This window comes from Triticum aestivum, chromosome 2B, assembly GCF_018294505.1.
Source record: "Triticum aestivum cultivar Chinese Spring chromosome 2B, IWGSC CS RefSeq v2.1, whole genome shotgun sequence".
NCBI lineage: Eukaryota > Viridiplantae > Streptophyta > Magnoliopsida > Poales > Poaceae > Triticum > Triticum aestivum.
Window position 1 is genome coordinate 27535502 of NC_057798.1, and position 19246 is coordinate 27554747.

Here is a 19246-nt window from a genome sequence, read left to right on the forward strand (position 1 = left end):
TTGGTGTACTTAGTCACATCCAAATGTCACCTGCAAATTTTGAGGCAAAAATATTAAACATTTTGGCTTGTACAAAAAAGACAAATCGAACACCAAAAGTTACCCCAAAATGTCATCTCAATTATTATTTTTTCCGATGAAATACCGCCGTTCCGTTTGGCATGAAAATTGACATGCATGTTTGCGACACTAACAGAATCATCTACAAAAAAATTCAGAATTTTTCTAAAACATTTATTATATTTTTTCGCGTTACTGTTCATCCGGGAGCAAATGCTCCCAGGAGCCAAAATGCCAGCCCCGCTTATCTACTCCTACTAAGTCTATTATTACTATGAAGTACAGTAGTTAGGTCAATGCAGCACATCCACGCATAAAAATAGAACAATAAACTAAATGTAGTTGTAGATAAACAGAAACATACGGCAATAATTGTTATAGTCTTACAGAATATGGCTGACCAGCCAAATGTTTTGACAATTAAGTAGAAACAATCAAACATGAAATTATACACAACTTGGCCTTATGATACTCATAATACCATAGATAACTACACACACGCAAATATGTATCCAGGAAATTACGTGTCGATGGACATATGACATATCTTAGTTGCTTGCTAGATGGCGTCTCTTATAGTTTACCATCACTTTCCCTTTTGGCTCTAGTGCATACTTGCTCCAATCTGCCTTGGGAAAAGGAGAAGTCAATTTGAGTTCAAAATTTCTCAGCAAATGGCTCCATATAATTTTGATTTGCATAAAAGCATAGGCCTCCCCAGCGCAAGCATGCCTTCCACCACCAAAAATTCCATAAGAGAATTTACCACCAACTTTGTCCTCGTCCCTTCCGGAACGAAACCGGTCAGGGTCATATACCTCAGGGTCCTTGTAAATGTGTGGCAATTTGCTAGTTAGCATTACAAGATTTACCAAGGTGTCACCTTTCACTGGTGGAAAAAGGGCCTTTGGTCGCGGTTCGCAACTGCCATTAGTCGCGGTTGCGCAACCGCGACCAGACGGGCGCGACTAAAGGCCCCCCCCCTTTAGTCGCGGTTGCTTAAGAACCGCGACTAAAGGCCCGTCCACGTGGGCGGAGGACCTTTAGTCGCGGTTCTTGTGGCTAACCGCGACTAAAGGCCGCCACAGGTTTTTGAAAAAAAAAATTGAATTTTTTTTTTCAAATTTCTGAATTATTTTAACCTCTAGTCTCTAATCACCACCCCTCATCACTTCTCAATTTATTCTTTTATCACCCCTCATCATTCCAAATCATCTAACTTCCCAACCGGTCACCCATCCCTCTCACTACTCCAGCCCAAGCACGCTTAACTTCCGGGTTCTATTCTCCCACGCTCCAAGTCTGCACTTGTTGTTTTCCTGACAATAATAAGATGTCAATCCTATTAACCTTCAGGAATTTTGCTTGAGCATGAAGTGACACATTTCACTGTTTGAGTTTGAAACTATTGTTTTAAAAAACAATAATTATTTAGTAACACTAATATTTCTTGAATAATTAGTTTGACCATTGTTTGACCACAGTTTGACCACAGTTTGACCAGATTTGACCAAAATTGAAATAATTAAAATAATTATTTAGTAACACTAATATTCTAGAATAATTAGTTTGACCATTGTTTGACCATAGTTTGCCCACTGTTTGAATATTTTTCAATTTTTTCCACTCTAGATCTTACAAGCCCCGTAACTTTTTTTCTATTAGGTTTTTGAGGATTTTGAAAATGTTTAACGGGGTTCCCCCAGTTAAATTTGGATGTAACTTTTCGAGTAGATGATTTTTCATATAAAAAACTTTTTCATCCGAGTTAGTATGCAAAAGTTATGCCCATTTTTACAAATTTCAGAGAGATTTTGCAAATAAAGTCAAAATTCACATTTGCAAATTTTCCCAACAACTAGACCACATATCACATGAGAAACTTATTTTCTTTTATTTTTTTGACATTTCCATTATTTTCTTTTATTTTTTTTAAAACTGAAAAGGCGATCCGGGGGGGGGGTAGAGTTTGAAAATGGGACCTTTAGTACCGGTTCGTGGCACGAACCGGGACTAAAGGTCTCAACCCCATTAGTTCCGGTTCGTGCCACAAACCGCGACTAAAAGGGAGGAGCTTTAGTCGCGGTTGGCCTGGCCAACCGCGACTAAAGGCCTTTGGGCACCTTTAGTCGCGGTTGGCCTGGCCAACCGCGACTAAAGCCCGCGAGCGCCCTGGGCCCAGGCATTTGGTCGCGGTTCATCTGCCGAACCGCGACTAAAGACTTCATTAGTCGCGGTTCCTACAGTTTCGCGACTAATGGGGCTGGACGGAAGCCTCTTTTTCTACTAGTGTTTTGGGATGTCGTATTCAACTCCCTCTTTTGTCCTCACTATGATGTTCTTTTGTGCTTGGCGTACCAACCCAATCGATATTGGATTCACACGTCCAGCCTCTTTGATGCAACTATGCAGTGTCTCCATCTCTAATAAGACATTATAGTCTATCATGTCCTCATATGTCCTCATTATTTCTTTTTGCTCATTGACAACAGCATCTAAGAACTTTTCATGGGTCAATAGGCAAGCTCCAGTCCAGGTGGATATCACAGCGCTTGTATGTTTTCCAGCAAATATCAATGCGATGATCATTCCTGCGACAGCTGCTTCTGTTGTACGGCGACCATCTTTATACCTGGAATCCATCAACTTCTGGAGCACATCCTCCTCGACGCGGTTGCATATCTTTCGTGACCTCAGAATCTCTGAAACAATCTCTGTAAGCTTGACGCGAGCTCTATCACGTCGCCTATTTACTGGAATAGGGATATATGGGAGCACGAAACTGACGAAGTTCATTCCTGCTTCAATTTCAGTAAACAATGTGTAAAACTCGCCAAATATCTTCTCTCGAACCTCTTTTCCGAGTAAGCATCGGCTTGCGATTAACATGAGTATATGGTTGAACTCATCTTTTAGATCGACTACCCCGACTTCTCCCCATTTTCCAAAGTAGTCCTGTTGAATATAATACATTATCACAACGATCTATTAGTTGTGTTAACCATATGTAGCAAATTCACAAGCACATATATAGCATCTTGAAATATTATACCTTTTAGGAAACATTGATATAATATTTGTATTGCGCAACATGTCTGGCTAATGAAATATATGTTACACTAATATGACGCAAATTAATAATTCATTTTTTTCAAATGAATATTCGTCTTTCCAGTACAATAACTTCCGACATGCAAATTTCCATATAGTACATTGTATCCAGGTTTAAAATTTCAAAGAATATTTGCAAAATTTCGGTAATTTCATGGGTACAACAATACTAGTTACCCCAACAGTATGGACTATATTAAAAAATCTCTAAATGCATTTAAATATGAATGAAACAAATATGAAATGGATAAAATTACATATTTATAGAGGTCCAAAATAATATTTTATCAAAATTCTAAACCTTATCGCTACTAAACATCATGGAATCCCATATTTTTACATTTAACAAAGGACTGATGTATCTAGTTATTAATAATGTATTGACCTTGTTTCAATAGTAGTTTTGTTACAAAAAATGATTTTCTGATAATGTTGCCTATCTTATTTTGGTATCGTTCTGCGCAGTAACCAGATTAAGTGTCAAACTATACAGACTTCTAAAGAAAAATTGAACAAATAGTATTATTTACATTTGTTTACTTGTTTATTGTATTATTTTACAAAGGAGAACTACATGAGCATGGAGATCAGACTAATTTTATTTATGGCACGTACAGACTACTTTAAATAGTGTGGATTTCATCATAGTTGTATATATTAATTTAAGAAATATATATAATCTCATTCCAGAATACATTAATTGCATAATAGAAAGCACATCTGGTTAAACTTAACTACTTTTTTTATTAACAAACAATTCAAAACTTGCAGAAAAAAATAGAAAATTGTTAGATAGGACTTGCTGTCTAATTTTCATAAAATATCTGACTCGGTATATTTTTTTAGCAAATTATACTTACAATTTCACAATAACCTTAATGGTCATTTTTCTCTCTTGGGACTTTGCAAAGTAAGAAACGTCGTCTATTTAGGGAGTAACATGAAGTATCAAGTAGGTTCTTTAGTAATCTTTTGAGCAGCAATCCAACTTCTTTGATTAAATTAAATAATGCATAGTACATTGGACTAAAAAAACTAGAAACTGGAATGAAAACAAAAGATCAGAGTCAAAGTTGTTGTCTTGAGAATTTGAAATGTAAAAGAATGTCATCTATTTTGAAATCAAAAAAGTATCAAGCTTTGTATACTCCCTGAATCAATTGCAGGTTCAGTTTAGAAATTTAATTACGTGAGGAGGCACAATGACTGATATTATTACCTCCACTTCACGAAGCATGGGGTCAACATGGCTCCTGAGCTGTGATGGCTTTAGAGCATCAATGTAGAAGCGAATCTCATCCATTCGAGTGGAGGAATCTACGGCAAATCCATTCTCTTGGCCAAACATGGGCACAGTGAACTCGTTGAAATTACCTTGGGAAACCTCTGACTCAGAACCTTGAAAGAAAGGACCAGAGACCTCTGGCCCAACCAAGAAGGTTATCCTTTTCCAAAGAATGCTAACTGTGAACACACTGCCAAACTTGTTATACAGATAGGTCATTGTAACTTCAGGGCCCTTTGTACACAGGGTAGGTAAGAGTTTTATAAGAGCAATGTTATTCACCACGGGTGGAGGTGGTCGTGTACAAACTGGATCAAATGTAACTCTTGCATTTGCAATCTTGGTGACTATTGCAGTTATCAGAATAATGGCTAGGACCAACCACACAGTGCCAATTGGCAAGTCCATGTTGCTATGGTTTGTAGTTATGTTGGTACTGGAAAAACATGAAAATCATGAGTATGAATTTAAATGATTGGTGACTGCTAGATAACTTCATGTGTGTACCATTAACCAAAAAAATATGTTTTGAAGGAAAATTATAAGGTTGACCCTAAGTAGGAAACCAAAACTGTGTCTCCAAGGACTTGAACATAAGTGATGAACGGAATTGTACATTCCACGTCCTCAACCAAACAAGCTAAGATCGCTTCTTAAATATAAATTAAATATGACAAAGGCAAGCAAGCTAATTAAAACTAAAGTGCCAATATGTAGGAAATTAAAAGTTTCTAAAGTGTCATATTTACTATGCATGTTGTATCGATATGTAATCTTATGAATATGACACATTAACCTCCATAAACAATGGATCTTGGTAAACTGAAATGTCCTTGGACCTAAATCTACTCACAAGGCAAGGCTAATGCACCAAATTTTTGCCTAAATATTTCTTCTTCACTTCTATTCTCACTTGATAGAGAAAAAGTGTAGTTTACGCACATGCCTATTTCGTGAATGAAATCAGCAACTGCAATATCCAATCCAGCCTATGTCTAACCCACAAATATCCCGAATTGTGAAAATCCCAAATTTTCTTTGTTCAGTTAATACAATAGTGTTTCAACATTGTGAAATAAAATAAAAACGCTAAAATCATTGGAATTGCAAAAGCTTATCGCAACCTAGCAATTTCCATCAACATTAAAATAATGAAAAGGTTGAATAATATATTACGTACAAACTGGGTGACTTCAATATGGGAAACCTGGAATAATACATTCACTCGTAGTTAAGAACATATGTGACTGTATTAATTGGTTATTGGCAGAAAAAAAATTGGTAATTAAAATATTGACTAACTAGATTATAATGGTGTAACATAGCAGTTCAATTCACTGGATTTAGGGGTCCAATCCATGTACTAATAGAAAACATACAAAAGACAACCGGCAGGTACCCGTCGGGAACTTCTGCAACAATTACTTCCGATATCATTGTCGGAACATGAGTTATCTCACTAGGATGCGTTGTTTGCCAACTCTGTAACTTATGGTGGTGGTGGATGGCCCAAGGGATGTGGCGCTCAACTCCATGACACGCATTGATAGTGTTAGGGCATCCACATTGTGTGGCCAAATGGTAGTTCCAAGATGCTAAAATAGCTTTTGGCATTGGTTCTCAAAATTGTGGAGGTGTTGCCAAATCAAAGAAAAGAATGCCAAATCAGACAAAAGAGAGAACCGGAGATGCTAGGAGCGTCGATGCCAAATCCAAAGTGACAATAAACAAATATTTGCTTTGCATGCTACCTCCTCTCCATGGTTGAAAAGGCTCACGATTCATGTGCATGCCAAAGAGAGAGAACCGAATGCATATATTTTAAAGAGAGAGAAATGGCATGTTTACTATGTAGTGGGTCCCATCTTAAAAGTGGTGATAGAGAAAAAGTCTGGTTTACGCACATGCCTATTTCGTGAACGAAATCGGCCACTGCTATATCCACTCCAGCCTATGTCTAACCCACAAATGTCCTTAATTTGTGAAAATCCCAAATTTTCTTTGTTCAGTTAATACAATAGTGTTTCAACATTGTGAAATAAAATAAAAACGCTAAAATCATTGGAATTGCAAAAGCTTATCGCAACCTAGCAATTTCCATCAACATTAAAATAATGAAAATGTTGAATAATATATTACGTATAAACTGCGTGACTTAAATATGGGAAACCTGGAATGCTGCATTCATTCGTAGTTAAGAACATATGTGATTGTATTCATTGGTTATTGGCAGGCAAAATTGCTAATTAAAATATTGACTAACTAGATTATAATGCTATAACATAGCAGTTCAACTCACTAGATTTAGGGGTCCAATCCATGTACTAATAGAAAACATACTAAAGACAACCGGCAGGTACCCGTCGGGAGCTTCTGCAACAATTACTTCCGATATCATTGTTGGAACATGAGTTATCTCACTAGGATGTGTTGTTGGCCAACTATGTATTTCATGGTGGTGGTGGATGGCCCAAGGGGTGTGGCGCTCAACTCCATGACACGCATTGGTGGTGTTAGGCCACACGGGCATGACGGTTAAGCATTGACATACAGGCCCATTAGTAGCAGGGATCCGTCTTAGGGGGGAAAAGGTACCGGATGCATTTCTGGAAAAATAATACAGGGTGCCAATGGATGAGCGACAAATCGCTGGGGGTGGGGGCGGCGAGGGGGCAGTAGATCTGAGCCTAGAGTGCAAAGTGTGCTGGATTTGCCCACACATCGATCACATCGAAAAATACCATGACACACATGTTCGGAAAACTCTTAGCCAAGGGCATCTATGGTACCCTCTATCTTTTTTCTTTCTCTCAGTTTCCTATTAGTACAAACTTGCACAGCGTTCTATGATATGCATCGACATGGGCTGGCTAAAACCCACTTGGACTCAAAACTGACCAACCTAACCGAATCAGACTAGTACTAACTCCTCGGAGCCTTTGCTCTGTTGGTTTTCAGCTCTAGAACGCCTAGACCGATGACCCTTTGTACTGCCTTTTCTCTCAACTCTTGTAAAATTTCGGCCAATGGACCAACTAGCTCAAACTTGGCTACTGCTCGTACATCAGTAAGCCAAACCATGTACCACTCGGACACAATTAACCTATCACAGCACGGACGTTACGAGAACTACTAATGCATGGAAATCTTGCAAACTCACCTCTACAACAAAGAGAAAGAGGAAAATTCTTGAAAATATAAAGGGGATATTTACGTGCGCACATAAGAACCAAAATACTAATTTCTACGAGGCTAAGCAATAGTGTCGTCTACTCCCTCCGTCCGCGAATAAGTGTACTTCTAGCTTTTGTCTTAAGTCAAAGTTTTGAAATTTTGACCAACTATATACAAAAGAGTGATAACATATATGACATCAAAATTGATATATTATGAAAGTATATTTCAAAATAGATGTAGTGATATTAATTTAGTGTCATAAATGCTAGTACTTTTCCCTATAAAATTGGTCAAAGTTTTAAAACTTTGACCTAGGACAAAAGCTAGAAGTGCACTTATTCGTGGACGGAGGGAGTAGATTGGGCAAGATGGTTACTGTACAAATCTTCTATTATCAAAAGTAGAAAAAAATAGGCTAGAAAATCTCAGAAAAATCGGAAACATCTCACCATTGATATTATTAATCAATAAATAATAAGGACCAATAGATCTAAGAAGCAACTTATTAACATTGAAGTTGAAGGAATTTACCAACCTAACGCTTAGGTAATCTTCATAGCAGCCTAATGCAAGGAGGACCTCCATGGAGCAAAGGGGAGAGGGAAATGATGTACTCACACGGGAACCTTTTCCTTACATCAGTCCACTAAACCTCGGGTAATACATTTCTACCACACAAACCATATTGATTATGTCTTTAATGTCCTTCTAATTAATACACACGATTGTACATTGCATTTAGTACTTTGTTACGTCGCTTGGAGCTAATTAGACTTTATAAGACCACTATATTTTTGTTCTCTCGTATCATTTTTTACTCGTGCCATTTTTGCATTGTTCAGTTTGTGCTTTTATATGTGGGTCATTGTTTCACAGTGCTAAGTGCTAAGCTTATGTAATTTCTTTGTTACAATGAAATTTACTTATACAATCTTTCTAAATGTACACTACTACTAGCAGGCTTGGAACCATGAGGCATCCAAAGTGATATTTTTCAAAGGAATGTGTGGAATTGATTGGGGGTAAAATTTGTATTTCTGCGACACAAACTATGTTTATTCAGCCCTCACTTTGGTAGAGTTGAGCATGTAGGTTTATCTTAGCAACAAATGATCCATTTGGGCAAAGTATCTTATACCAATTCAATTATATATTGTATTTTATATGGATTATGTATATTTTGTGTATAAATAACCTAGGTTCATGTAAAAGAGCATAATGGAGAAATGGTTAAGTAACAAGGCATGATGGTTTTGGTAGTAGTATTCAAGTATTTTTGTGGTAAAACATTTTGATTCGGTCGTATTTTTCATTATGCTATAAGGGAGATGGAGAAAACAATTTGAGGATAGGAGATTCATGATTATAACAAACGACAGCAAGAATTTGCATTAGGTACGTTGTAGTCTTGAGAACATATTACAAATAATGTCCCATACTATCTCTAATCCAAAATGTATGCCTTCTTTTATAACTTCTATTGTAGTCTATAAATTAATAACTATATCATCACTGCTTGGTATGAGCGGTTCGCTATCTCAAGAAAATTAACTATAACATCTAAAATAAGACAACGCTATTACTAGATTAATCCTAGCAATATTTTTGTGTATAATTATTTTTATGTGAGGCAACATGTTTGTAGAGATACTGGAAATCAAAGCACCATGGTGAGAACCATGTCAATATCCTAGAAGACTTATATTTTCGATCGGAGTAAGTAATTTCTTCCTGGCTTGCTTGGGAGCATGAAGCTTATGTGCTGCAGCGGGGCCATAGGTACATTATTTAAATTAAGGGATGTGATACATGTGGGCTCTGACTGAAATAAGTTGGTAGCGCCTTTATTTGTTTTTGGTCAAAATAAACATGCCACCTTAAGGGGTGAAATAAATATAACTGTAGTTGAAGACTTATTACGATAAAGGTTTGATTGATCATTAACCAAATTATTATTTTGAATAGGTTAATAATAATTATAGATGTTGCCCTCGCCAAAAAAAAAAGGAAGTTGCCTGCACATGTGTGTGGGCAATTTGCTAGTTTAACACTAATAGTTCGGATATCTAATGCAACTAACAAACCTCAAGAATTCACAATCACACGAATAACATAAGGGTTAACACATCAAGCATACCTGAACAAGAACTTCAACTCCTGCAAGTGCATGCTTCCTGAACTCGTTCCTTGTGGCCTATATATATAGAAGGACCGAGTCTTTAGAAGAAGAAAAACATTTGCGCAGTCCAAATCCGTCTACAGAGTAAGTTAGGCGCTCATTTAGTGCCAATTTAAGAACTGCCAACTGCCAACTTTCAACCACCACTGGCAAAATCGCATGTACATTTATTTTGTATGGTATGTCAATTAAGATGACCAACTATTATTTACACATTTAAAGTTTCGCGAAAAGTCTTCTTTTTCATGGCATGTCAACAAAACAAACTGAACGTTTTTAAGCTCTTTTTAATATTTTTCTTGTAAAGTAAAAAATCAACATATCTTCTCACGAACACTTAAAATTACTCCTCCCCGTACATGCTTCCTCAACCCGTTCCGTATGGCTTCCATATATAGAATGGATCGAGTTCCAAAAATTCCTTTGGGCGGTCGAAATCAATCTCCGAATAAGTTAGGTGCACAGGCAGTCACATTAATTCAACAGCCAACCACCCAACGTCCACGTCTATCAGGTATGCACGACAGCTCGGCAGCCCGAAGCATAAATAATTATTTATATTCTGGATGTATCTAATGATATGTATTTGATATTCTTGATGTAGATATTTTTTGCTATAAAACTTGGTCAAAATTTGTAAAGTTTGACTTTTGAAAGAAAAGAAAAATCCACTTACGCTACATTATGGAACGAAGGGAATACTATTTATCTCTCTCGAAGGGCCAGCGGCCGCATTTTATTAGAAAGGAGTGAAAGTACAATCATACCACAGTCTAGGCGATCTAGAGCTGTAAGTACTTGTCCAAGCCAAAGGAAGGGCTATTACAGAAAACAAAAGGAAAAGCAAGAGCAGCTCCTTCCTGGAAGATCAGGCTGCTAGGTCTGAAACACACCCAGCTGCTCTCCACACAACAATGTCATCCCTGATCAGATCGAGCACTCGATCGACGCTGCTTGTTTTGTGTTCAAAGATCCTGGCACTCCTTTCCTTCCACACCCTCCAGTGCACCAGGATAGCAACGGTGTCGAAGTTACGCCGGTCTGGCTTGGGGATCTCTTTCCTGGCTGACAACCACCAGTCTTCGGTGCAGCTAAATCTGCTATCAGGAATGGCGAAGAACACACCCGTCCATTGCCTGAACCGGTGCCATAACTACTGCGTGAATCTGCAGTATACAAAGAGATGCGTACAGTCCTCTGGTTCAGCCAAGCAAAGCGGACATGTTGTGTTAGACGGCCAGCCGCGCCGCTGAAGATTATCCGCCGTTAGACAGCGTTTATGAACCACCGGCCACATAAAGAACCTGCAGCGAGGAGGAGCTTTGGATTTCCAAATTGGTTTGTAGCATGGAAAACGGATACCTGCCATGAAGAACATCCGGTAGACACTATGGACTGAGAATTGTTGATTTTCAGTAAGCCTCCAAAGCAAGCGATCAGCAACCTCCGGCTCAAGGATGGTAGCATGCGAGATGTCCCATATCTCGAGGTACTGAGCTAGAGCTTGAACTGACAGGCCTCCCCTTATGTCCTGTATCCAGGCATTGTTGTGCATCGCCTCTCTGATCGTGAGTCCTGAATTATGCACAAACGAAAATAGAGTCGGTGCCACCATAGCAATCGACCGTCCATCCAGCAGCCATTTATCTGTCCAGAACCGTGCAATCTCACCGTTTCCCAACTTGACATAGCAAGCCGCATTGAAAATAGCCGAAACCTCATTCTCGGTGTTTTCCGGCAGACTGCGCCATGGCCTTTCCTCAGCCTCCCATCTCAGCCATGGCCATCTGCAGCGCAATGCAAGACCAAAATTTCGAAGGTTCGGCAAACCGAGGCCACCCAACTCCTTGGGTCTGCAAACCCGAGTCCAGGGGAGTAGGCAGTGACCGCCGTTTATGTCTTCCTCCCCTTTCCAAACAAAACCTCTGCACCTTCTCTCGATAATCTTGATTGCCCAAATAGGCAAAGGGAGTACTGACATAAAATGGATGGGGAGGGCCATGAGAACCGAACTCGTGAGAGTCAAGCGTCCCGCTGCAGCCAGCATCTTAGGTTTCCATCCTTTCATCTTGTCGGAGTATTTGTCAATGAGTGGCCAAATGTCATTTTTCCTCAGCCTAAAAATTGATAAGGGAAGGCCCAGATACTTGAAAGGGAATTGCTGTTTTTGGCACTGGAAGTGAGCCGCCACCATATCCTCCTCAGCATCCGTGCATCGAATACTGGTTGTAGTGCTCTTTAGAAGGTTGATATGAAGTCCCGAGGCCTGACCAAACAGATCCAGGATGCAGGATATCACCTGAAGGTCCATACTTGTTGGCCTAAAAAAAGGATAGCGTCATCCACGAAGATGGATGCCCTGGGTGTTCCTCTGTCAAGACCGAAAGGTGGTAATATGTTTTGTTGCGTTGCCCAAAGCAATATGGCCTACAGTGTGTCCATAGCCAGGATAAAGAGAGCAGGGGACAATGGGTCTCCTTGCCTTACTCCTTGACCCAGAGCAAAAGGTGTCGTCAACTCTCCATTAATTAGAACAGAGGAAGATGCCGAGCTGAGAAGCCCACAGATCCATGAAATCCACCTCCTCCCAAAGCCTCGTTTTTGCAAAACTTCAAGAAGGAAATCCAAGGACAGAGTGTCAAAAGCCTTGGAGATATCGATTTTCATAAGCACCGTCGGCTTCTTCTTATGATGCAGCAACTTAGCAGCGTTCCGAACAAACTTGAAGTTTTCGTGTATGCTTCGGTTGGTGAGAAAAGCACTTTGCGCTTGGGATATAATTCCGGTAGCAGGGGCTTCAAACGAACTGCCAACACTTTGGCAAAGATTTTGGCAACGCCATGAATTAAGTTGATTGGCCTGAAATCCCCGAGTTGAAGAGAGACATCCTTCTTGGCCAGCAAGGTTATAATAGATGAGTTTAGACCACCAAAGGAGTGGAATCTCCCTTCATGTAAAGCATTCATCACAGCCATCAGGTCCTTCGCAATAATGTCCCAACATTCCTTGTAAAACAGCCCAGAGAAGCCATCGGGGCCCGGAGCACGATCTGATGGCATGTCAAAGACCACTTTCCTGACTTCTTTCTCAGTGAAAGGCGCCTCTAGGGAATTAGCAGACTCAGGTGAGATTTTGAGCAAATCTAGCTCCTCAAGATTAACCAAGCAGCTTCGAGCTTTAGGAGTGCCCATCAGGTTATGGAAGAAAGAGTGGGCAAGATCTAACTTCTCCTCCATGTTGACCACCGTGCGCTCTCCGTCCTTAAGATAAGGAATCAGGTGCTTTCTCCTCCTTCCATTGGCCTTCATGTGAAAATACTTGGAATTAGCGTCCCCCTCACGCAGGTCTCTAATCTTAGCCTGCTGCCAGAGACGAACACGTTCCAGAGAGGCTAGCGCTAGGCACTTCCCTTTAAGGAACGCTCTTAATCTTCTCTCCTCTGCTGAGAGTATCCTCGCTTCTTGCGCTGCATTAAAACGGAGTATGACCTCATTGGCGATCTAGAACTGCAGGTTCATCGTGCTTTGCTTCCATTGTCCCCAGCTTCTGAGGGCCTTGGCAGCATGATTTAGCTTAGTGCTGAAAATATGCATAGGATCTGAGCTTGAAACCTCCTTGTCCCAAGATTCTTTAACTATCTCCAGGAATCCAGGCAATTTGCACCAAAAGTTTTCAAATCTAAATCTGTAGGACCGCGGGCGATCCGCTGAAACGGAAAGCAGCAGGGGGCAGTGATCAGAGATGCTTGAGCTCAAGGGATGTAGGTCACTGATCGGGTAGACATCTTCCCAAGCATTGTTGAAAAACAGCCTGTCAAGCTTCGCCATGATTGGGTGCTCCTGCCCATTGCACCATGTAAATTTCCTTTCGACCAGAGGCATCTCATGCAGACACAACTTGTTTAAGGTATGACAAAACTTGCTCACCATCCTTCTGTTGGCTCTCCCCGTGCTGTGTTCTTCCTCGTGCCTCACCAGGTTGAAATCACCATTGAGAATCCACGGACCCCGCACCTGTTCACCAATGCCTTCCAGTTCCTCAAGAAATCTCTTCTTGTCCTGCCCTGTTTGAGGCCCATAGACAGTAGTTACCATCCAAACCTTACCATCCAGCAACGAGGTTACTTTAGCAGATACAGAGAACTCTTTCTTCACAACACTTGAAAGCTGCAATATGTCTATTTTCCAGGCGATCAAGATTCCCCCTCTAGTGCTATCCGCCGGTAAGGCATCAAACCATCAAAACTAGGACCCAAAGTTTGGGAGACCACCGCAGCATCCACCATATTCAACTTAGATTCTTGGAAATACACCAACAAAACATCACAAGTCTGCATAAACAAGCGAATAGAGTTACGCCGAGCAGGATTGTTCAACCCCCGTACATTCCACACCAACATACTAAAAGGATTATTCATGGCAGAAGACAAGCTCACAGGAAGCAGCAAGTAGCACTACGCGCCACAGGGCTCCACACTCTCCGGGAGGCTGAGGGCGCTGAAGTCGAACTGGTTAGGCTCGTCAAGCAGCCCCATCTGGGTCCAACAACGCTGCCACCGCCCTGATGTGATGCGGTGCCAATGGCTTGTTGAAGAGCTTCAGGTAGTAGTCCACAGCTTCTTTCGTGATGCGCTCTTCTCGCTTGATTACCCCCATCGCATGCAGGAGAACCGTTTGAGCGCGCTCTACCGGTCCCTGACGCATGCCATTGCCTTGCTTGGAGAGCCTAGCACTCCTCCTCAGGGTGAAGTTTGGAGGCAGCGGCTTCTTGCGTCTCGCCGGCGCTGATGCCGCTGGTCTAGGCCCAAGGATGGAGTCGGGAGGCGAGACCCTTAGGCCCTGAAGCAGAGTGTCCGCCGCCGTCTTGGGTCCGAAGGACGAGCATCCCTCTGCTGCCTGAGAGGGAGGATGAGGGAGCAGCTGGTGAGGTGCCAGGGGAACAGCAAACGGAGTTCGTGTCGGGCTCGTGTCACTAGAGAATGATTCCAGCCGGGGTGGTATCTTCAGCAATGGCAGGACAATGCTTGAACTCTGTGCGGACGGCTGCGGCTTCACCAGAATGAGTCCATGCTGTTGGTGCAGCGCCGGGTCAGCCGGCATCTCATTGGTATCGGCCAGAGAGGGAGATCCCCCCAGCGCCTCTTTGGTGGACTGCGTGGTCGCGATGACGCTTGCCACCGGGCTGAAGGAGAGGCGCCGTGGAGATGGAGCACACACCGAGAAGTATTTGCCAAACACCGGAGTGGGACCCCAAGCCTCCGAGCCCACCGCCGTGAGAGCAGCTGAAGCACGGCATGTTGGAGTGTCGACATCGGCTGCAGATCCCATCACTGTTGAGGCCACTGAAATTCGAGATGGGTCACCGGCCAGTGCCTCGCTCGTGGGCGAAGCAAGGACCATGTCATGCGCATTGGGCCCCTCGGGGTCAGCAGGCACAGCCGGAGACCCGATCCCATGGTGCCTGTGCACCTCCATGCCACCCGTCGGCGCGAGGAGGCCATTCACGCGGTGACTGCCCCAATCGCCCGCAATGCCCAGGCCTCCTGGCCCGCCAAACGGGTGTCCCCCAGAGCGGGGTGTGTTGCCCTTTCCCTCGCCATCGATCCTCCCCCTGAAGCAGCTGCGGGAGTAGTCGTGCCTTCTAGTCAAGTCCTCATCTTCATCCGGCTCGAAATTTGGTCGAAACTCCAAATAAGGCACCGCGCGGTCCACCACATCCAGTACATGTATGGTAAGATGATGGATCAAAGTTTGTCTCTCTGATGGTGGTGCGGGCGGCGGTGGTGCCACCGGCCAGTCCTCATCCACAGTGTCTGGCAGGCCAGACGGATCCGGGACTTCGAGACCGTAGATCTTAGATATACCAGAGGGGTTCTTCATCCAGGCAGTGACATCAAGTTGCCAGCGGTCATCTGGTGGGAGGATTTCCACCAACTGGCCGTGGAGCTTGTTAACGAGCTGACTGACGGAGCCCCACTCCCAGGCACTGGCCGGCAAACCCTCAATCCCAAGCTTGCAAAAAAACTCCAATTTGCCGCTAGAAGCCTGCGCACTCCTGTGCCAGCGCTGGAACGCGATGGGGGCTCCAGCGCACCTGATCCGGCCTAATTCACGGAAGACCCGATCACAGTCTTCGGTCGATGCAAAGGTGAGGAAGAAGTCGGCAGGGTGGGTGACCTCCACCCTAACATGGCGCCGTTCCACACCACAGATCTGACCCAGAGCCAGCACCAGTGCCTCCGACGACACAGGCGGTCGTCTGCCCTGCACGGAGGCAAGAAGAGCACGGTTCCGGAAGTCCGCCTCCAAGGCGTCCATGCCTGGCGTGCGGGAGATGATCCCACCCCCCTGGCTGGCCACAGATCTGGGTCGCCATGGGTGAGGACCTCACCGGGGAAGCGGTCGTGAGACAGAGGGGGGTAGTGCGCCATGGTGCGTGGCGGCGGTGGAAGGATGAGCTCTCGCCCTGCGGTTGGCGGCGGGCCCGGGGGGCGGGATCTCGGCGACGGGGAGGAGCGGGCTTAGCTTGAAAGGTGGGGTGGGAGTGGCAATCACGAGCTATGTGGCCCGAGATCTAGCACCGGTGACAACGGATCTCACTGGGGCACTTCGTTTTGAGGTGGCCCGACTCCAGGCATTTAAAACAACGCCCCACCAACCACCGAGGAATCCAAGGCTTGTAGTTATCCTGTTGCTTGACGGCGGCGGCATCATCGTAACGGCGCTGTCGACGTCGGTTCCGCACTTCGATCCAACCATCGTTGTCCGGTTCCAGGACCTCCGTGGCAGGACGAGATCTGTCCGCCGCGGAAGAGGATGGGGCTGCCGCCGCAGCAGTAGGGACGGGAACGCTATCTGGCCGCCGGCGATCGAAGTGACCCGCTGGCGGGTGAGGCTGTGGGTGCGGGTGAGGCGGGGGCGGACGGCGGAGATGACCGTTGGCTGTGGCGGAGGAAGGTGCGTGCCTGGGTGCCATCCTGGTCGTGGCCGCGGTGGTGGCGTCTCTCCACTATTTATCTCTCTACTTCTCATTCGTCCACGTCACTAAAATTCCTATGTGGTAGTTCTTACAGACGGCTACTGACTAAACACTCATGTATATGCCCTAAGAAATTTTCATGTAAATAACAAATCAAAAAAAATCGCATGTATAGATGCCCGACTGCTATGTGCACAGTGCACATTTTGAAGTTTCAGAAAATGTCTTTCTTATTATGGCATGTAAGAAAATAAACTTATAATGCTTTTGGACTCTTATTCTTAATTTTTCTTGGAAGTAGAAATCAACATATCTTCTAGTGAGAACTTAAATTACATAGTTCATTATAGTACCTACCCCACTCATGTGTTGCTTGCCTACGATGACCAGGGGCTCACCGCTAATCTCTAGCCCCCATACTGTCGCCCCTCTCGCCGCGGTGTTGCCAGCCATGGTAGTTAGAATCGTGATTTTGAATCGGACCTAACTATCTTGTATAAACGTATATTCTACTAAGCATAATCGCATAATTAAAGGGGTTTGTTTGAATCATAAAGTCATATAATCGTATAATAGAATTGTGTTTCTGACTACATTATTGCCAGCTATGTCACTGTGGTAGCGCTCCATAGCCAAAGGTGGTAAAATCTCTCTCGAATGGACTTTACAATGTGTAAGCGGGGTGGCCTATATCCAGTAAGCTTGTGCGTTTCCGTGACAATTTGCCAGTAAGCCTGCAGAATACGCGTTGCGGGGCATAGCTCCACCTCGCCTCTGGCCGTTGAGGGCCGCTCGCCTTATTGGGCCAGTCAATTAAAGTGGTTCTGGGAGGTCCCATAGACTAGGCATTTCCTAACGGGCGCCTTAAGCGCCCGTTTCTTCTGTTGCCGCAAGCGGGCGCATACCCCTTTATTGGGCCAGTAAGCCTGCAGAATACGCGTTGCGGGGCATAGCTCCACCTCGCCTCTGGCCGTTGAGGCACGCTCGCCTTATTGGGCCAGTCAATTAAAGTGGTTCTGGGAGGTCCCATAGACTGGGAATTTCCTAACGAGCGCCTTAAGCGCCCGTTTCTTCTGTTGCCGCAAGCGGGCGCATACCCCTTATTGGGCCAGTAAGCCTGCAGAATACGCGTTGCGGGGCATAGCTCCACCTTGCCTCTGGCCGTTGAGGGCACACTCGTCTTATTGGGCTAGTCAATTAAAGTGGTTCTGGGAGGTCCCATAGACTGGGCATTTCCTAACGGGCGCCTTAAGCGCCCGTTTCTTCTGTTGCCGCAAGCGGGCGCATACCCCCTTATTGGGCCAGTAAGCCTGCAGAATACGCATTACGGGGCATAGCTCCACCTCGCCTCTGGCCGTTGAGGGCACGCTCGCCTTATTGGGCCAGTCAATTGAAGTGGTTCTGAGAGGTCCCATAGACTGGGCATTTCCTAACGGGCGCCTTAAGCGCCCGTTTCTTCTGTTGCCACAAGCGGGCGCATACCCCCTTATTGGGCCAGTAAGCCTGCAGAATACGCGTTACGGGGCATAGCTCCACCTCGCCTCTGGCCGTTGAGGGCACGCTCGCCTTATTGGGCCAGTCAATTAAAGTGGTTCTGGGAGGTCCCATAGACTGGGCATTTCCTAACAAGTGCCTTAAGCGCCTGTTTCTTCTGTTGCCGCAAGCGGGCGCATACCCCCTTATTGGGCCAGTAAGCCTGCAGAATACGCGTTGCGGGGCATAGCTCCACCTTGCCTCTGGCCGTTGAGGGCACGCTCGCCTTATTGGGCCAGTCAATTAAAGTGGTTCTGGGAGGTCCCATAGACTAGGCATTTCCTAACGGGCGCCTTAAGCGCCCGTTTCTTCTGTTGCCGCAAGCGGGCGCATACCCCCGCGCAGCGCTGGGCCGGCCCGTTTCCTTCTTTGTCTTTATGTTAAAAAATTGTGGCACAAATCTTATTTCGAATGCGAGGGCTCGAACTCACGATCTGTCCGTTGAAACAGCAACGCACTAACCAACAGACCACCGCACCGATTGTGTCCATTTACTTATTTTTAATTGTTTATTTACGTAGGCCGCGAGAGCCCACCAAACCAGCTTTCACTCCTCGTTGATTTCTAGGCGCTTTTTTTTTCTGTTTCCTTTTCTCTTTTTCTTTTCTCATTTTTATTCTTTTACTTTCTTAAAAATAAGAATTTTTTAAATTCGTGATTTTTTAAATTGAATGAACTTTTTTTAAAATTCAATAAAAATTTTGAAATTCCATGAATTTTATAAAACATGAGAACAAAAATTTATATACTATGAGCGATTTTCAAATATACACTGAACATTTTTTTCGGTGTACGATGAAGAATTTTTAACTACACAGCGAACATTTTTGCGATATACATTGAAATAATTTAAAACATATTTATACATTTTTTTATATAAGATGAACAAAATTTATACATTGAACATTTTTGTATTATAATCT

The 19246-nt window shown here is 43.7% G+C and overlaps 1 protein-coding gene across 1 annotated transcript; it reads right to left on the bottom strand.

Annotated features, from left to right (window-relative positions):
• Positions 1-399: 399 nt before the first annotated feature.
• Positions 400-9791, bottom strand: LOC123043241 (obtusifoliol 14-alpha demethylase-like). The gene is made up of 4 exons (XM_044465630.1): positions 9771-9791; positions 4391-4892; positions 2356-3015; positions 400-947 (listed from the first exon to the last, which is right to left on the bottom strand). The coding sequence occupies exons 2-4, from the start codon at positions 4862-4864 to the stop codon at positions 609-611; spliced, it is 1473 nt and encodes a 490-aa protein (XP_044321565.1). The 5' UTR covers positions 4865-4892; positions 9771-9791; the 3' UTR covers positions 400-608.
• Positions 9792-19246: the final 9455 nt, after the last annotated feature.